General features: G+C 34.6%; 1 protein-coding gene across 12 annotated transcripts in view; it reads left to right on the top strand.

The window, feature by feature from the left end:
- RIMS2 (regulating synaptic membrane exocytosis 2) overlaps nt 1-20,134 on the top strand; it is an 842,692-nt gene that overhangs the window by 432,916 nt on the left and 389,642 nt on the right. For 7 of the 12 annotated variants that reach the window (XM_072603307.1, XM_072603309.1, XM_072603321.1 and 4 more), the window contains 3 exons: nt 1,240-1,352; nt 6,719-6,766; nt 10,033-10,163. In XM_072603307.1, coding sequence (XP_072459408.1) covers nt 1,240-1,352; nt 6,719-6,766; nt 10,033-10,163 — 292 coding nt within the window. The remainder of the gene's footprint in view (nt 1-1,239; nt 1,353-6,718; nt 6,767-10,032; nt 10,164-20,134) is intronic. The other 5 variants (XM_072603320.1, XM_072603310.1, XM_072603312.1 and 2 more) reach the window with 1 other exon arrangement.

The following is a 20,134-nucleotide window of genomic DNA, read 5'->3' as shown; positions in this document are numbered from 1 at the left end:
CCAAAATTTTTCTCTATTTGTATAATTGTACATTTTGATAACCTAGTACAAATCAATATACTCATAAAAATATAAATATTGTGCCATGGTGGAGAACAAAAAAAGTTTTTTAAATGATTAGTTTTACCTTTAAAATATGTTGTTCACTTGTTTCAGTCTTGTCTCACTCTTTGTGACCCCATTTGTGATTTTCCTGGCAAAGATACTGGAGCAATTTGACATTTCCTTCTCTGGTCCATTTTACAGATAAGGAAACTGAGGCAAACAGTTAAATGATTTGCCCAGGGTCACACAGCTAAGTAAGTTTCTGAGGTTCCATTTAAACTAAGGTTTTCCTCACTCCAGGACCAGTGCGTTATCCACTGTGCCACCGAACTACTCTTCAAAATATTAGGTTTCTACTTTTCAAATTTAAGTACTTAAGCAATAAAACTTGCAGTGCAAATATTTTGCAAATAGTCAGTGCCTGATTAGATTGCAGTTTGGTGATGGTGTTTGAAGAAGAAAGAATACTCAATACTTATGAAAATTTCTTAAAGCAAACTAATAGATAATTCACTCAGTATTTATATTAGCCAGACCTGTGATATTCATCAATGTGAAGAAATCATAGTGTTCAAACTTGATCTACAAATGTAAATTGGTTACTTGAAAAAAGTATATCTACTGAGTGAGAATATTTGGGTTCAAATCTTGCCTCTGATGCTTATTACCTATGTAACCTTTGGCAAGTCACTTAAACTCCCTGACTTCTGTTTACTCATCTGAAAAATGGGGAGTCTGGATTATATGGCCTCTGAGGATCCTTCTAGTTTTAGATGTATGATCCTATGTCTCTTTACTTGTTTGAATATTAGACAGTAGCTTAGGGCACTGTGTGGTTAAGTGAATTGCCAGGTGAATTGAATTAACACTGATTTGTTATGGTAGAAGTGTTCTCATGTGTTCATGTTCCATTTGACATAGCATGATAGCATCTTAGCAAATGTTTTCTAACTGAATGCTCCCAGGACAGTGGCAGGGAATCTCTAAACCTGTAAGGCAGTAGGGTTACAGAGCAGTCTAAGTGGAATTGTCAGTTCTGAGATTCCCATTATAACAGTGAACTTTGAAAATGTCACCACCTTTAAAACACTGTAACTTAGGTATTTTGTATGAAATTTATAATTTCAAAGTTGCATTGTTAGATATAAATGAAAAATTTCTGTTTCTACCCTAAATGCAAAATTATCATTTCAGGTTCTAGCTCATTTGAATCTCAAAAAATGGATCGTCCTTCCATTTCTGTTACTTCTCCCATGAGTCCTGGAATGCTGAGGGATGTTCCACAATTCTTGTCTGGACAACTTTCAGTATGTAGTCATTGAAATAATTTTTTCTTGCTTTTTGAAATACTAATACTCTGAAATATGATACTAGTTTATAGCAGAACAGGTTCTGGCTGAAGTATGATTTTTCATGAATACAACCTTAGATTTTCATTTAAAGGGCATTACACTTCCCCCTATCCCATTTCTTGGTTCAAACGAAAAGGTTTCTTTATTTAACCTAGATTCTCTGGAATTTAGAGTGCTAACTTATCTTTTTCTGTGTTTAAGCCTTTTATCTCCTACTGTCATAACATTCAGGGTCATGGTCTTTTGTTCTCTCTTCTATCGGAGCCAAATCTCATCCTCAGACATAGAAAGGAGGTAAAATGTTGTATTACATAAAGGCCCTGTTTAAGCTAAAGGAATCTGCTATGTGCATTCTTCCGTTTTCATTTCTTAAAAAAGTATGAAGTTTTAGGATATCATTAGGTTATATTTGTATCTAGAACTATATTTTTTAAAGGAATTTTGGACTATTTCCTCAACTAATGAAACATAATAATGAGTGGGGCAAAAGTTTTAGTAGATGACTGATTTCATGATATGTGCTCATGATATTACACATTTTTAATATATCATGTTACATATATTTAAATTCTAAAAAATGGAAAAATCAGATATGCACTTCTATTTTCAAATCAGAAAACCTTTGAAAGTATAATCCCATATAGTTCAGTTCCTTATATCAATAATGTTTATATAGCTTTTAAGAGCATTATTTTTAAAAATGTAGAGTTTAAAGATACCTGTATTGACTTTTGACTGCTATGAACTATCAGAGACTAAAATTCAACTTAAATTCTCAAAATTCAGACATTAAATGGTATAATATTTTGAGTAAAGAATCCATATAATATTTTAAGAGAAACAGTGCTCTTTTGTTTTTTAATATTTATGAAAGGGCTAATGAAGTAAAAGTTAGTCCAAAAAGCTTTTTAAAATAGTACTCATGAATTATATAAAATGAAAAAAATTAATAAATTTTTGTTTGAGGTCCCTGGCATTTTCTCTAGAATTTTAATGTGTGAGGAAGTATAAAAAATTAAGTATACAGCACAGGAACAATACTATAAAATCAAATAATTTAATGAAAAGTAATTTTGATAGGTTGACTTATGGTCTAATATGTTGGCATCAACTAAGATGATTACAATAAATTGTTTTAAAGAGGAAATGGATTCTTTCTGATAGTGATATGTTCCCTCCATTCCCTATATTATTTTCTTCTATAAGTAACATGTCCTTTTTCTTTTTCATAGTAATAGTGCACAGCCTATTTTCCTTTATAAGATATATCTACTCTCAAATGTAATCTGATAAAATAGAAGCACTGATAGTCACAAAAGTTGATTGGAGGTAGGTGAGAAAAGGAAAGAGAATAAGTAGGTATTATGGGCAAGGCACCATCCTAAGTACTGTTTTACAAATAAGATCTCTTTTGATCCTCACAAAAATGCTGCAAAAGAGGTATTAGTTACTATTATCCCAATTTTATAGTTGAGGAAGCTAGGGCAAACAGTGGTTAAGAGACTTGCCCAGATCACACAGCTATTAAGTATTTGAGACTGGATTTGTACCTAGGTCTTCCTGATTCTCAGCCTACTGCATAAGTACATGTGATTCTCCTGTCTTGTAACCATATCAGATCCCCATATTTAATAATGCAGCACTTTAAAATTCCTGATCTTTAAAAGAGACTGAATCAAGCCAATGAATAAACCATTCCCTATCCTTGGTAGAATATGAAGTAAATGATATTTTAATAATTCACTGGAATGTTCCAGTGGTGTAATTCAGGGAAATATTTCACAAATAATTCAAACTTCCTTCGAACATGACTATAAATCAAGAAAGATAAGATTGGAAAACTTATAAAGCTATATTTAACCTCCCTTAAATGAACTGATTTCAGACTCATTTCCTCAGAGTTATCATAAAAGTTGGCTTAAAAGCTATGGGATCTTAATCTGATAATGGATATCAGTATCATGTCCTTATGACCTGAAAGCAGTATGCTCAGGTCTCTACTAGGTGCTACTCTGCTTCCTTCTACTTACAAATGTTTCTAAAATTAGTCTCCCTTTTTCATCCAAAAGAGCAATATGTCTACCTGGATGAAGACAGATAAGAACCTCTCTCATCCTAATTCCAACATTTTTTTTTTTGAGGAAGCTTAGGCCAATAACACTATCCTAATTAAGCTCTAGCAATGCATAGGCAAGAGAAGAGGAATTTCTTAGATGCATGTGAAATCTATATCTATATCTATATCTATTTCTATAGAATGTGACCATTACAAAAGAAACTTCCTTTACTTCTAATTCTCCTCAGGCTACACCTTATCAGTGACGTTTAACTAAAGACCATCCTAAACCTATAAAGTTATAACTATATTCTGCATTTAGACAGAGGCAATCTTTCATCTTGCACTTTTATTATCCTAACACTAGTTTATATTCAGTTCACTGGTTGCTATTTATCTCCTCAAGGGAAAAAAAAAGAATGTTTTTGTCTTCAGTTAGTAGTGAAGTCCCTTAAGTACCAGTGTATACCAACTAAATTAAATGTTAATCCATCCGTTTACAGAAATAGTTTTTTTGCCAGTTTTTCTTTGTGTTTCCTTTGTGTTTCTTTTTTTTTTCTGAACATTAGCTCTTTTCTCTGTAAGAAACTTTAGACTATATAATTAGATGAGGTAAGGTTCAGTCAGTTTTTAGATTATGTTAAAGTGAAATATAATCTTTTTTATATTTTTCAATTGAGAAAATAGATAGAAATTGATTTTATCATAGATTAGGCAGACCAAAACTCATATTTATTAAAGATAATACTTCATTTTATTTATACATGTCTGTGGTTGATTTATTATTATGATTTTTTTGCCCTTGTATTTTGTTTTAGAAAATTTTCTGTCATTTCTTATTCTTTCTTTATAATTGTCTAATTGTATGCATCCTTTCAAAGAACATACCTGATTGGAAAATATATGTCCTCACTCTTACAATTCTCTCTTCTTTTCTTTTTTTTTTAAACCAAAGTTGTCATTGAACTTTGAATCTATTTGTTTCATTCTCAGATTTTTCAATAGTAGAGCATGAAAAGGATGTCTTGGATATAATACTGCAGTGAGTAGTAGGAAATGACTTTTAAAAGTGGGAAAATAACAGAAGCATATAAACTCAAATTCCACATTTGTAGCAATCAGAAGATCATGCTCATTGTGCCTAAAATGGATCAGCTAATGTAACTGACAACAGGTCACCTAGTACCTCACTTTTCTTGTGTTTTCTGTTATTAAAATACTACATCATATACATATTTAACACTGGATAACTAATTAGTTTCAAATAAATGTAGGTTTCAGAAGATATTAGTGGGTAAACTTTAGAAAGTTATATGAGCTAATAAAGATACTATTTTTACCTTTTTTGAAGCTACTTTTGAAGTAGTTGGTGTATTTAATTAGAAAGTAGTTTCTTTTTAGAGTATTAAGAGATTTACTTGCATAGTCTCCCCACCTCTTATATTCTTTGTTATTTTTGTTGTAATCTGAGAGAGTTAGAGAAGAGGGGAAGGGAACAGGTCCTCCCCTGCTATTTAATTATTACCTACATCTTGTGCAAATAGTTTAGCCTCCCTGGTACTCCTCAGTTTCTTATTCTGTAAAGTAAGGGTTTGGGTTAGATGACCTCTGAAGTCTCTTAATTCTGGATTTGTATAAAAAGGGAACATTATTTCAGTTTATCTCCTACTCAGTCACTTTTTCAACAAACTTTATTAAATTGTAAGGTTCATCTCCACTTATTAAATAACTGTGATCTACTGAAAGGAACACAGAGATTATTAACACAGTTAATTGTATTCTAAAGCTCTTAACATTTCTCAATTCTTTTACTGCTTCATACTTAAAATGGAATACTGCGTACTTGGAGGGAGACTACAGGTGTGAGAGAGAAAGAGAGAGATTGTGATTTTTTTCAGGTGGTCAAAACTATTTACATTTAAGACTTCCTTTCTTTTCACATTTCCAGTTTTATTTTTCATGGTTAGGGCTTAAGTATCTTTGATTTAAGTGGGAAGGAACCACTCAATTACTTCTTCCCAGTACACTGCTCCTCTTAACTTTGTATATGGGAAAATGGGAAACATGAAATGTGTGGAAAGCTGTATCAGGAGCTGCTAAGAAAACGTAATAGACTGAGCGCTCATTAACTCTCCTTCATCCCTACTCAGTACAAATGAGTGGTTTATTTCTTTATTTTGACCAGGAAAGAGCGCATATATTCTGGTTAGATGATCTCTACTATTACTTGTTTCAAAGTAGATAAATAAAAAAAGACATGGTAATTATATGGATAAAACATTTTTTTAATTCATCCTCAGATGGTGTAGTTGAATGAATATAACGGTAGAATTAGGACACCTGAATTTCTATTCCTGGCTATGCCACCAGTTTGATGTATGATTATTGGCAAGTTATATAATTTCTCTGGGCCTTGGATTTTTCATGTGTAAAATGGGGATATTGTTTAATATCCACATCTTTTTGGAGATGTCATAATACTCAAATGAAATAATAGATTTAAAAAAATTTTATCCTCATATGATAAGCACTCAAAGGATGGATACATAAAATGCTTATCTAGTCTGAATGTTAGCAATTATTTCCTTTTAGACGATTATTGGTAAAATAAAAATGTTTAAGATGATTTTTCAGACTGTGAGCTGGTGGGGATAAGAATAATTTAATAAAACTCACTGATAAAATTGAATTATAAACATACTTTTATTTTAGAACCTTTGATAATTCTATTAATACTTAATTTTTAGGTATGATTCATTCTAAAAACAATGGCTATCATGGATTGCTTTTACTAATATATGTATTACCCACTTTTCATCCAGTTTTCCTTCAGTTTTGCCTATGATTCTCCAGTTTTGTCAATGATTTCTTCTATTTAGTTCATCTAAAGGTTAAATTTTTAATTTCTTTATATTTGATTTCTAAGACTTGGCTATTACTATGCATTTGAAACTATATTCAGAAAGTTCACACCTGAATGTTATTTCTTATTCTCTCTTATTTCATGTTACTTTACTGAATGGTATTTTTAAATCTATTTCAAGTAAATTATGTTTTTATATACTAGCATTTTTGGCAAATTTAATTTATATATTCCATTAGAATATTTAAGTATAAATATATATATATATATATATTGTAAGGGTGAAAATTATTTTGAAGGTTCTAGTTGTGTGTGTTGGTTTTTACTTTTGGTCTTTTAGTTCCAGCGTGTTGTCCTTTTTGGTTTTGTTTTATGGCTTTTTTCTTTAATTTTGCTTACCAGAGCCAAAGCCTTAGTAGAAGAACAACGCCTTTTGTTCCTAGGGTTCAGGTAAAGGCCTTGTCTGCCTGACAGAAACTAAAGTTGTGCTTAAAAATTTATTTACTTGTTAATTTTTGGAAAATGCATTGTAGGAAAATGTCATTGTTTTGGTATGTTGCGTTAACCCATATCATCTACTCGGCAGCTTGTAAAGTTCTGCATGGGGGTTGAAATATTGAAATTAATTTAAAGAGACAACTGGCTTTAAGTTTTATTACTGTGTTTATGATGTATTCTGTATTTAAACTCGGGTTCTAGAGGGTTATGAACTAAAGATTGCACACACATATGTAGACACATTAATACAGTAAAAGAAAAGCTAATTTTGTGCTGTTGATCTTTGACCTTATTACACTAAGGTTGCTGTCTCTTTAAATCATTCATTAGTATTTACATTAGTACTATATCCTTTTTTGCATTTTCCAACTAATAGCTCCTTGAGTAGAAGACTGGCAAATAAATTTGTACCTTGAACAAAAAAAAGAATTTTACTTATTATATATGCATTAAATGTTCAAATAATAAAAATATAATACAATTTTAAAGTATATTTTTGTTATCTGTCATTGACAATTAACATTTTTGTTAATATTGGGTACACGTTGTTTGCCTCTTTTCATTAGGAAACAATTAAGTAGTAGATTAACTCAAATGTAGGTTTTACTAATATGTCAGTGCTTATCTTGCTTTGCTGCATGTTTTCTTTTTGTTTTGAATACTACTTTTATTAAAATATTTTTAGTTTTATATAATTCCTCATTTGTATTAAACTACTTGAATTTACTCCCATTGTGTAGGCCCGACCTAAAATATTTTAAAATGTTATTGTGATTAAGCTATGATTCTATATAAAATTTTAAGACTTCATATTAAAATATCAAGATTCTTGGTTGAAAAACCAAGAACCAATAAATTTGTTGAGCATATAAATTTATTAAGATGACATGGTTGTTTATTTTTTAAATGAACAAATTATTTTAATACAAAATATTTTAGAAGCACAGACTCAAATTTTAAGTATAAGCTAAAATAATCTAAACAAAATTAAATTTTCTTGCTAATGCAAGCTGGATAGCTATTAAAACTTCAATGCAAGTATTTATGCAATTAAAATGAAACTCAGTCATACAATTTTGAAAAATTCTGACATTAAGATAATTGCATTATTTGTGAAATAAAAATATAGTTTCATATTTAAGGTGATTTTTGGAAATAATTCATTTGACTAAATGAATTCATTAAATGTCAACATACCATTAAACAGATTTAAAGATCGAACACACAATTTCTGCTTTAATAAAATTCTCCTGGTATCAACAATTGTCATTTCACATGTGAAAATGTGGAGGAAAGTGATACATATTTTAATATGATACCTATGATATTATTCACATAAAATATATTTTATAATGTTGAAGCATTTTTAAATAATTGAAAATAGCTGAAATATATTTTAAAATCCCTAAATGTTAAAGATTTTAAAGGAGGCAAAAGTAATATGTTTCCAGTAATTCAAGAACTAGAGTTTCAGCTCACAAAAAGTCTTAAAGCAGTTAAACTGTCTATTGATAATGGGACTTTATTCAGTTTAAGATTTTATTTCTTCAGCTGAGAGGTTCAGGTTAATTTTCAATATCTATACCTAGTTTTTGCAGTATTAAATTATAAATATGCTTAGCATAGTAGTCAGAGAAACCAAAAGGAATGGCTTTAATAATATCATCTGAAAATCATTGAAGATGGGGAAAGCTTTGTTATTGTATCACATCATTAAAATGGATTTATCAACATAAGACAGGAATAATAATTTTAGCCTATCTTTACTCTCATGAAGAAACAGAAGCATCTTCATGGGTCTTTTTTCCTATACATTTGCTTCTAAATATTCATTTATACATATACCTGTACATATGTCTATATATTTCTGATCTATTGTCATAAGGCACGAAATTACTTTTAAATTTAACATTCTATCATAGATTTTTTAAGACTCAGGTCAGCATTTGTTTTACTACAGTCCAACACTTGTTACTACTACCATATGAGGACCTATTACATGATAACATTTAGAGTCCAGTAACTTTTTAAACATTTAAGGCTGGTTCTTTTCATAGTTTCAGAAGCAAAATTAATTCCTTAAGGAGTGGAAGTAAAAGATAAGTATGCGAAGAAAGTCCCCTATTTACATTGGGCAAGCACTATTCCCTATTAATAATTACAATAGTCTGCCCTAATTTTCTAGTTGTTTTCAAGCCATATACAGAGCCATACTTAGGCTAGAGAGAATAGATGTCAATGAATGACATATGGAATTTTCTTGCTCCCTAGATCACTGCCTTCCTCCCCCAATTCTGGTTCACTCTGAGTTTCTGGGTTAGGGACAGAAGTAGAGTATAGTTTTGAGTTAAAACCTGAATTTGATTCTTGATACCATAACTCATGGAATAGGGACTTAAACTTTTTCCACTTGCAACTCCAACCGCTGTTTCAGATTCCAGTAGATGAAGGCTAATTTATAACTGTCAATACAAATGGATTTAGCATTAGGTAATAAGTTGCCAGTTCCTGACCTTTGTACTTAATGAGATTAAGTCAAGGTTCCTCATATGAAATGAAAGAAATATTCCTGTAGCATTCTAAATCAGTGATAAATGTATTTTCCAAATAACTAGACTTTTCAACTAAAATGTAATTGCTGTCCTGAAGAACTTTATTATAATTTTAGGGTCTGATAGATTAAGAGCATTCATTACATGAGACTGCTCCTTAGCCTCTCTTTAAATCTTATTATTATCTTCTATGTAATAATCCTAAACACTTCTAAAAATTCCTTATATGAACAGGTTACCCATGTAAAGTGCAGAAACATCTTTTTTGCTACTTCTGGGCTATGAAATGTGGCAGAATTTAGATAAATTTTACCCTTGTTTATGGTAAAATAATTTTTTAAAAGTTACACAAAAAGTGTTTAAACAGAATTCTAAGTATATTCTAAATGTATTCTACAAAAAAATTCTAAGTAATTTGCATAGACTTCAAAATAAATTATTGTTTGATATATCCAAATTGACAATTTTAGTACATTGAAGTTATTGTAGCATATCCTTTGGTTTTTTTCGAACATAATTTGCTAAACAGAATAGTACAATTTGAATTCTGTGCTAATCCAAAAATAAGTTGGTGAAAGGGGAAAGATAAACAGTGGGGTGGGGTTATTAATATTATGCCATCCTGTTAGAAATAAGGATGAATTAATGTGTTTTTTTCCTTTTCAGATAAAACTCTGGTATGACAAAGTTGGTCATCAACTGATAGTTACAATTTTGGGAGCAAAGGATCTCCTGTCCAGGGAAGATGGGAGACCACGGAATCCTTATGTTAAAATTTACTTTCTTCCAGACAGAAGGTAGGAACAAGAGAGAAAAGTTAAATATTTCTGAAATCAAGCGCAAAATTATTAAAACACAAATGGGTTTTAAAAAAAAGAATTATTTCTAAATATCACTTATGTCCAAATTTCCACATTGAAGTGACTCAGTCACAATTATTATATGAAAATATGATTTTAAATGATAATTGTTTAGAAAATACTGTTATTAAATATTTATTAGATATAGTCAATACTTCAGTAGACCTGTGGCTACACTGATATGTGTATTTCCTCTGCCAGTGTTAACTGCACACATCAATGAATTCTCAAACTGTATGATTCTTACCCAGGTAATCACATAGGGTATAAAGGAGCTACCCATAATACAGAAGGGTTTCCTGTATTTCTTTAATATTTATTGGTAGTCCATTGGATACATTTAAATTTTTGGTAAAGTTTGTCTTTTTACAGTCTGTTTCAGTGTAGAACATTTAAATTATTCTGGGCAGCCAAAAGTTGTACATAATTTATATTATGTATATACATATGTGTATATATATACATAACTTATGTAATAATACATATATAAATAATTTACATTATATATTATTTCTGTTGAGTTATACATAATTTAATCATCATTATGAACTGTGATTTTATTATAATTTTGAACTCTCTCCAGGAAAAGTCTGTAACCCCTCTATAACTTTGTGGACTAGATAAAGACTGAGATTCTGATGGGTTAAATAACGCCCAGTGTCACAAAGTTGGTACATGTTAGAAATGGATATAATGGTTAGACTTCAAAGTTTAGTACTTTATCCACTTTATCTACTAAGGTATACTTTATATATAAATAAATTAATCAATAAATAACAATTAAGTGACTCCTCTGTTCAAAGCAATTAGGCTAGGCACTGAGGATACAAAAGACAAAAATTAAACAGTTCCTGCCCTTAAGAAACTTGAGTGTATTAGGTGAGACAATATACAAGTATGCACATACACACACAAACACATACTACATATATGAGCACAATTCTCTATGTTACAGAAGAGGCACTGGCAGCCATGGGGACCATAAATGGTCTCATGTAGCAAAGCAAACATAGAATCATAACTCCGTAGGGAAATGCAAAAGATGTTAGTGAACACTCTCTACTTTTTTCCCATGAGTTCATTTGATTTTCAACTTGCTCTTATGTGAATGAATGAATAAAAACCATTTATTATATTATTCCTGTGGTCCAATTAATAAGCCTTACCCCATACAGGTGATCTTAACTACAGTTCCATGAGCTTTTTTTTTTTTTTAGATATTTTAATAATTGTATTTCAGTACAATTGGTTTGCCTTATAATTCTACATATTTTATTTTATACTTTCAAAAATGTCAATCTGAATTGAGGTCCATAGGTTTCATCAGGCTGCCAACAAGATTCATCAACAAGATACTGTCAGATTCCTAAAGAAAATGTTAACACTTGTCCTAGGACCAACATCTTCAGAATGCTACTAATTCTGTATTCTCCAGAGTTAATATTTATTGCACGTAAAAATGTGAAGTTTTGTTTTCACAATAAAATTATGAAAATTTTGCAGGTAGTTTTTTTTTTATCAATGTCACATGGGAAAGATTTTAAACCTTAATTTAAAAGGCAAAATCTTTCCTCTGAATAATAATATGTATTATGTGATCCAGGAGAAATCACAAATCTGGGCTAATAAACAACCTTTTTTCCCATTGATTACATATATTTTATACTTAAACTTTAAAATTTTATATAGCCCATGGAATATATTAATATTTTCCTGTTGAAAAAGCCTATGATCCCTAAGGCTTTTAGCCATATGATACTGAACTGGCTGTTTCCATGGATTCAATAAAATATATCCTTCCTTTTTGTCTAGTGTCCCAGGCCAGGTACACATTGGTCAGGGGCAGAATTTGATGAGATTGAAATCAACAGGGCAAATAGCCAAAAAAAACCCCTGAAAAACCCCACAAAAAACAAAAACAAAATTCAACCCTCTTCTCTTAGAAAACAAGTACAAATGTAATCACTTAATAATACATGCATTAATCAGTGGAGGTTTATAGTGTCTCCCTTCCCATTCGTCATAAAGACAGAGCTAGCTCATTAGCAATCCCTGTGTTAGTGAGGAATGTAGCAAGTGAGAAAAACTATATCTTTTGTCAACACTTGCCTATTTGGATTTATCCTATCACCGAAAAGCCAGTAGTAACAGTCATTCAAAGTGGATAGGTTTCTAGTGCCTAATTTACACCTTGAACATGTTACAGGTCTTTGAAAGCTAATACCTTAGTATGTATGGTACTACTTATTTCCTCATTCCAGGTTTCTGTTATATGACCAAGGGCTGCACATTCACTTTGTATTTTGAACAGTGCCATGTGGTTAAGTTATCCACTTAGGACTCAAGGCCTGGGGAGAATGTGGCCATCTCACCTAACTTATAAATTTCACACAGTGTCCACTAAATGTGACACATGGATAACTTGTAAAATGACTTTTGGTATAATGGAAGGAGTAATGGACTCAGATTAAGAAGATCTAGGTTTAAGTATGTCAAGTTCCATGCCTCTTAGTAACCATGTAACCATGAAAAGTCCCTGAACCTCACTGTGCTTCAGTTTCTTCCTCTGTAAAATAGTCATGACGATACTTGCATGCCCTGTCAGGACTGTTATGAAACAAATGTTTGTAAAGTATTATATAATATTAAGCTATTGTGATTTTATTGATGTCCAAATGACAAAAATAATCTAATTATTAGTTAATCTGAAGGAAGTGTTTAGTAAAATAATTTTTCAATCTTATTTTGCTAGTTTGTACTAAATACTAATTAGATTACAGCAGGAAATATTATGCTTTATTAGCTATTGGGTAATATGCAATAAGAGAAGAAGCTGAAATAATAATAGCTTAAAATACTTAATTTTTCAATGATTTATGACCTCATCGATCTGAATACTCTCTTCATCGGTCCAAGTGGAGCTTGTCCATGGCCTTTTTTCTATGTGATTCTTGTGACAGCTAGATCCCTCAGTGAATACTGTGTTAGACTTGAAGTAAGGAAGACTGGAGTTCAAATAGAATTTCAGCCATTTACTAATAACTAGGTAGTTTTACACAAATTATTTAATCCGTCTCAGGTTGCTCATCTTTAAAATGGGGAAAATAAAAGCAACCTTCTCCTAGTAGAGTGGTTATGAGGATCAAATGATATAGTACCTGTAAAGTGCCTTGCAAATCTTAAAGCACTATAAAAATGCTAGCTATATTATTGGATGTCATTATTTTTGTGTATGCTCTACCTGATGGGCTAGAGATTGTTTTTCTAGGTCTTTTTACATTTTATGAGTACCATTGTAGCATTTTGTCTGTCCAGCTATTATTTTTTGATCTCCCACAAGTATATACATATTCCAGGAAAGGGGATAACTCTCAGCTCCTGGGGGCTAGAAGTTCTTTCTCTCATTTGTGGGGTGCTCAGGGAGTTTTTCTTAAACATAGTGACTATATGTATAGTTTGCCCTTGGCTCTTGAATCAGATTTTGCTGCTAGCTGGTCTAAAGATGCCATTTAGGATACAGATGGAGAATCCAACTTCTTCTAGACCCTTTGAACCTGGAAGGTCCTTCTCCAGTCAAAAGAGGTTTGGGGGGAAAGAGACCTGTCCAAAGCAGGAAGACAAAACCAAGGCTGAGGCCTGTCTTTCAGGCAGTTCCTTCTATAGGATATGGTGGAAAGCTACATCTTCTAATTTGTAGAAAAGCCTCCCATTCTAGTAAACTTGATGCTTTTATACAGGACTCAGAAGGCACAAGAAAAGCCCACAGCCTACTTGCAAGAAAGATTTTATCATTGTTTCTGTATTTTCTTTTTTAAATACTAGGATCATAGTTCTATAGTTGAAAGAGACTTTAAGGATTGTGGAGTCCACTACACCCTCCCCTTTCTTATTTTATATCAGAGGGAACAGAGGCCCAAAGCAGTGAAGTCACTTGCCTGAAGTCATGCAGGCAACAAAGACCAGGTAGTAGAGCTCTGATTCAAACCAGAGCTGAGTTTTGAACCCAGATTCTCAGACTATTTCTATCAACCTTTTTCCTGCACTATACTACCGCTATAAACAAACAGATATATACCCCCATATGCCACACTTTTCCCCTCTCATCTTGATTACTGTAATTTCTGTTTGGATTTGACTAAGAGAGCCTCACACGTTTCTTAAACTGATTTTTCTAATCAATTAAACATTATTAAGTACCTACTTTGTAAAAGAATTAAAAATGAATGGGAGAAATAATGAAAAACAAAACACAAAAGTAAATGATCTGCTTCATTCTGCGATCCAATTCCATAGTTCTTTCTCTGGATGTGGAAGGCATTTCATCTCAAGTCCTTTGGGAATTTTTTAGGTCCTTCAATTGCTGTGAAGGGCTAAGTCTACCAGAAAAATTCCTTGCACACTGCTTGTTGCTATGTACAAAGTTCTCCTGGTGTTACTCCTTTCACTCAGCATCAGTTCATATAAGTCCTTCCAGGCCTCTCTAAAGTCTTCCTGTTCATCATTTCTTATAGCACAATAGTATTTTATTACATTCATATACCACAACTTATTCAGCCATTCCCCAATTGATGGGCATCCCCTCAATTTCCAGTTCTTGGCCACCACAAAGAGAGATGCTGTAAATATTTTTGTACATGTGTGACTCATTCCCATTTTTATGATCTCTTTGGGATAGAGTCCCAGAAGTGATATTGCTGGGTCAAAGGGTATGCACATTTTTGTAGCCCTTTGGGCATAATTCCAAATTGCTCTCCAGAATGGTTGGATCAGCTCACAGCTTCACCAACAATGAATTAGTTTTGCAACTCTCCTATATCTTCTCCAACATTTATCATCTTCCTGTTTTGTCATGTTAGCCAATCTGATAGGTGGGATGTGGTACCTCAGAGTTGTTTTGATTTGCATATCTTTAATCAATAATGATTTAGAACATATTTTATATAACTATGGATAGCTTTAATTTCTTCCTCTGAAACTGCCTGTTCATATTCTTTGATCATTTATCAATTGGGGAATGACTTGCATTCTTGTACATTTGATTCAGTTCTCTATATATTTTAGAAATGAGGCCTTTATCACAGACACTAGTTGCAAAAATTCTTTTGCAATATTCTGCTTCCCTCTTAATCTTGGTTTCATCGGGTATGTTTGTGCAAAAACTTTTCAATTTAATGTAATCAAAATTATCCATTTTGCACTTCATAATGTTCTCTATCTCTTGTTTGGTCATAAATTTTTCCATTCTCCATAACTCTGACAAATACAATATTCCTTGCTCCCCTAATTTGTTTCTAGTATCAATCTAATTTATATCTACATCATGTATCCATTTGGATTTTATTCTTGTGTACAGTATCAGGCATTGGTCTATGCCTAGTTTCTGCCACACTGTTATCCACTTTTCCCAGCAATTTTTGTCAGACAGTGAGTTCTTATCCCAGAGGGTTCCTTGGGTTTATCAAACAGTAGATTGCTATATTCACTGACCACTGTGTCTTAAGTATCTAACCTATTCCACTGGTCTACCCCTCTATTTCTGAGCCAGTACTCCCATTCATTTTACTTCTTCTATGCAACATGATTAAAGTGAAAATGCATCTAATAAGAATGTACATGTAGAACCTATATAAGATTGAGCACTGTCTCAGGGAGGGAGGAGGAGAAAATCTAAGATATATGGAAGTGATTGTAGAAAACTGAAAGCAAGTAAATTTAAAAAAAAAGACAAGAGTGATCAACAGTATCTATCAAAGACTGCAGAGAGGACAAGAAGAGTGAGGAATGAGAAAATGTCATTTGGCAATTAAGAGATCATTAGTAACTTAGAAGAGTTATTTAGGTGGAATGATGAGGTTGGAAGCCAGATTGTAAGGGGTTAAGAAGAAAGTTAGAGGATAAAACGTGGAGACATTTATTGTGTATAACTTTCCTAAGTTTAGACAAAAAGGACCAAAAATACCACACTTACCTGATTCTCCCTACCTGTTTGATTACTCCATCTCAGTCTTCTTTGCTGGATCCTCATCTAGATCATGCTCCCTAATCATAGGTACTCCATAGGACTCTGTCCTGGGGCCTCTTCTTTTCTTCCTCTATACTACTTCACTTGGGGCAGCTAGGTGGTGCAGTGGATAGAGCACCAGTGCAGGAGTCAAGAGGACCTGAGTTCAAATCTCACCTCAGACACTTGACATTCACTAGCTGTGTGACCTTGGGCAAGTCACTTAACCCCAACTGCCTCATCCTGGGTCATCTCCAGTCATCCTGATGAATATCTGCTCACTGGATTCAGATGGCTCTGGAGGAGAAGTGAGGCTGGTGACCTGCACAGCCCTCCCTCACTCAAAGCAAAATCAAGTGCAAGTCATGTCATTATTTCTCTGATGGCATGATCTTCTTTGGCAACGAAAGATGAACACACTTTGTAAAAGGCCCTATGCTAGATACTATGGATGGAAAGATGAAAAATAAAACTCCTTGTCTTAAGAAAAGGGACAGTATAATAGAATGAATAATAATTTTCCTTTTAGAAACTCAGAAAACACATTCTTTTGTGCTAAGGCACAGTACCTAGAACATGTTAGCACTTAAACACTATTAAACACTTTTTTATTTACTTATTGAAGGTCCCAGTTTACATTTAAATTTGTTATGGGGCTGGGGAAAGATAGTATATCACTACTCATTAATATTAAAACAAATTAAGGAGGTTTAATGGTATAATCTAAAGAGTGCTGGATAAAGATTTCATAGTCCTGTCTATGCCCCTCACTAGCTATGTGACCTTATATAAATCACTTAACCTCTGCAGCCTTATTTATCTACAAAATGAGGGGGTTAGACTAAATGATATTAATGGTCACTTCCTTCCACTTTTAAATTCTCTTAAGTGGTTATGTAATAAAGATTTGGGTTATGTTTTGAGCTCTGCCCCTACCTGTATAGCCTGTAGCAAATCAAAACTGCTTTAGGCCTTAGTTTCTTCTCTGTAAAATGATGGGGTTTATCTATATGGTTTCCATCTACTTTAAAAAGTCTTTGATTCTGTGATCTAGTCATAAGACATAGACATAGAACTAGAAGGGCCCTCAGAGGAGGTCATCTAGTTCAAACTGGGTTGTATAGTTTTTCAGTTGATCAAGTTATCTAGTCAGGACCCTGAGTGAGTTTTTAAGTTTTAATAACCTTTAAAATTTTAATAACATTACTGGGAAATCAGGATTGGGGGAGTCAGAGTAGGGAACTCTGGGTATTCAGGGACAACATGAAAGGGAATGCCAGACAAGAGAATAATAGTAAAAGATAGTGTCATGGAGGAAAAAGGTTATTGGATTCTGAGACAGTATGAGTTTTATGCCATCTGAGCCACTAGCTAGGTTGTAATGTTTGAAAATCATTTATCTTGTATAGTCTTTCCTCTTCCATAAAATAAGGGACTTGTACTAGAAGATGTTGAGTCTTTTTCAACTCTATGGTCCTATGCTTGGAAGGACACTAAAACAATTTTGCCTACTTCACAGCTTTGCTGGGGGCCCACTACTGTCACAGAACTAGGCTGTATGAGTCATTTATTTGACATAGTATGTATGATACTTCTTTCATTCTAATACAACACAATATGAACTCTATCATAACAATGGTTAAGTATTATGTCTTGACTTTGTATCTCACCCAGTGTCAAGCAGAGAGGCCACTGAAGATTCATAAGCTGTGAATGGCATGGTTAGACCTTTAGGAAGCTAGTATAATAGTTGATGTGAAAAGAAATGAATACTGAACTAAAATGATTGCCAGGGAAACAAGGGGAAAGATTCAAGAGGTAGAAACCGAATAACCAAGAACAAGCAAGTACTAATGTGCTAGGCACTGAACTAAATACTTTTACAAATATCTCACTTGATCTTTACAGCAGCTTTGAGAGGTGGATGCTATTATTAACCTCATTTTATATACAGTTGAGAAAACTGAGTCACTAAGAGGTTAAATGGTTTTGCCAGGTCACACAACTAGTCAATGTCTGAGGTGAGAGTTTTAACTGAGATCTTCTTGACTGCAGGCCCAGTATTCTATTTACCATGACACCAACTATTTCCAATGCTAAAATTTAGAAATACTAAATTTCACTTCATAGTTAGGAAAAACAAGGATGTAATTTTTCCCCCATCCAAGTTCACAGATTCCTCTCATCCAGATATCTACCCATAGATCCCTTGAAGGTACAAGAAGCCCTGGGTTCCCCAGGGCTTATCACTGACATCCTATTCTGTGTCTCATCTAATCAGGAATCTGTGCTTCCATTTCCTCAGCTGTTTAATCTGATAACCGATTTCCAAGTATCACCCAGAGATCAATTATTCTTGCCTTCTTCCTTTCTTTTCCAATAATGCTGTTGTCTCTCCTGGCCCTTTAATAATACAGATTTTACAAATACCAATAATACCAATGTTAAAGCCAGCTGAGAGGGGAGGTAGTTGGCAGGGGGCAGGGTAGCTGCCTGGTTCCAAGCCTGCTGCGCACTCCGCTGGGATGCTACGCCCTGGGCCAGCTCCCCGATGGGACTCCGCAGTCCACTTTCCCTCTCCAGGCCTCCAGCGCAGTCACTCTGAAATGGATTGATAGGCTTAGGCACTGGCCTATCAGGAACAGTCCCGCCCCCTCAAGTTACCTAGTGAGTTTTTTCAAAATTGATCTTTTTTTTTTTTTTTTGCCAAGAGGCTTACCTTATTCAACTCCAAATTTTGGGGGAAAGGTGGGGAAGAGGGGAGTGGATAGGATGCGAACCACAGAGCACCGCCCCGCCCCACCCCCCACCCCACATTGGCAAGCTTAAGTTCTTTCTGCTCATGTGCAGAGTCCCAAGGGGCAGATCACGTGAACTCTCAGAATTTGGCCTGCAGGGCCTTGACTCCTGGTTGTCCGGGACGCCTATGGCCTCTCCGCTTTTTAACCCGCCCAAGTGGGCTTCGGGGTTACAGCCTTCGTGCTCGGTCCCTCAGTTTCGGTCGCTCTCCTCGGCCCAGCAGGCCCGCTGGCCTTCCTCTCCCCGCTCCCCACGTTATCCTCAGGTTGCTCCCTTTCCCTTCAGCCCTGACCCTCGAGCCCCCACTCGTGCCTCCGTCCCAGCCCCCCAGCCCGCCCTCACCCTCACCCGCCATCCTCTCCGCTCAGAACGAGGGTTTTCATCTCGGATGAACCCTTCCCCTCAGACCCTAGCCGCAGTCCTTACCGCCTTACGCCAGGCTCTTGGTCTGCAGGCCTATACTTGGTGCTCCGAGCCTTTGCAGCCGAGGGCTTTCCCCACGCGCAGGCCCTCGGTCATGCCCCTCAGGCCAGGCTCCCGGGCAGCTCGCGCGGTCCTCACCTTCCCACCCTGGCCCTAGCTCTCAGGCTCGTGCTTAGTAACCCGACTCTTCAGGCTGGAGAGAACGTGCGCTTAGCCCGTCCAGAGGCTCTTGGGGCTCCCAGGCCTTCCCCATAAGACCAGGCCCTCGGTCCTCACGTGGACTGCATCTGTGCTCTTTGAAACTTTGACTGGGAGGGCCCTTCTCCTCTGTCCTCCCTGGGGTGAGGGTCTCTCTTTCCCCCTAGCCTAGTTAGACTTTGCCAGGGCACTCCATTCCCATCCCGACCAGGGCTTCAGCTCCCCATCCTTGCACCCCAGACAGGCCTTACCATGTCAGCAGAAGCGGAGGTAGCAGACTGGCAGTCAGGGCACAGAGGCAACGTTGGAGAAAGTGGCATGAATGGAGTGATAGGGCCTGAAGCCAGACTGATTGGAAGGAATTAATAATTCTAACCACAGCTAGCATTTATGGTAGTATAGCTAATAGCTTTACAGTTATTGTCTGATTTGATCCTCACAGCAAGCGCCACAGGTAAGTGCTGTTATCACCCCCATTTTACAGATA

The sequence above is a fragment of the Notamacropus eugenii genome, chromosome 4 (assembly GCF_028372415.1).
Source record: "Notamacropus eugenii isolate mMacEug1 chromosome 4, mMacEug1.pri_v2, whole genome shotgun sequence".
NCBI classification, from domain to species: Eukaryota; Metazoa; Chordata; class Mammalia; order Diprotodontia; family Macropodidae; genus Notamacropus; species Notamacropus eugenii.
This window is presented reverse-complemented; position numbering and strand designations above follow the sequence as displayed.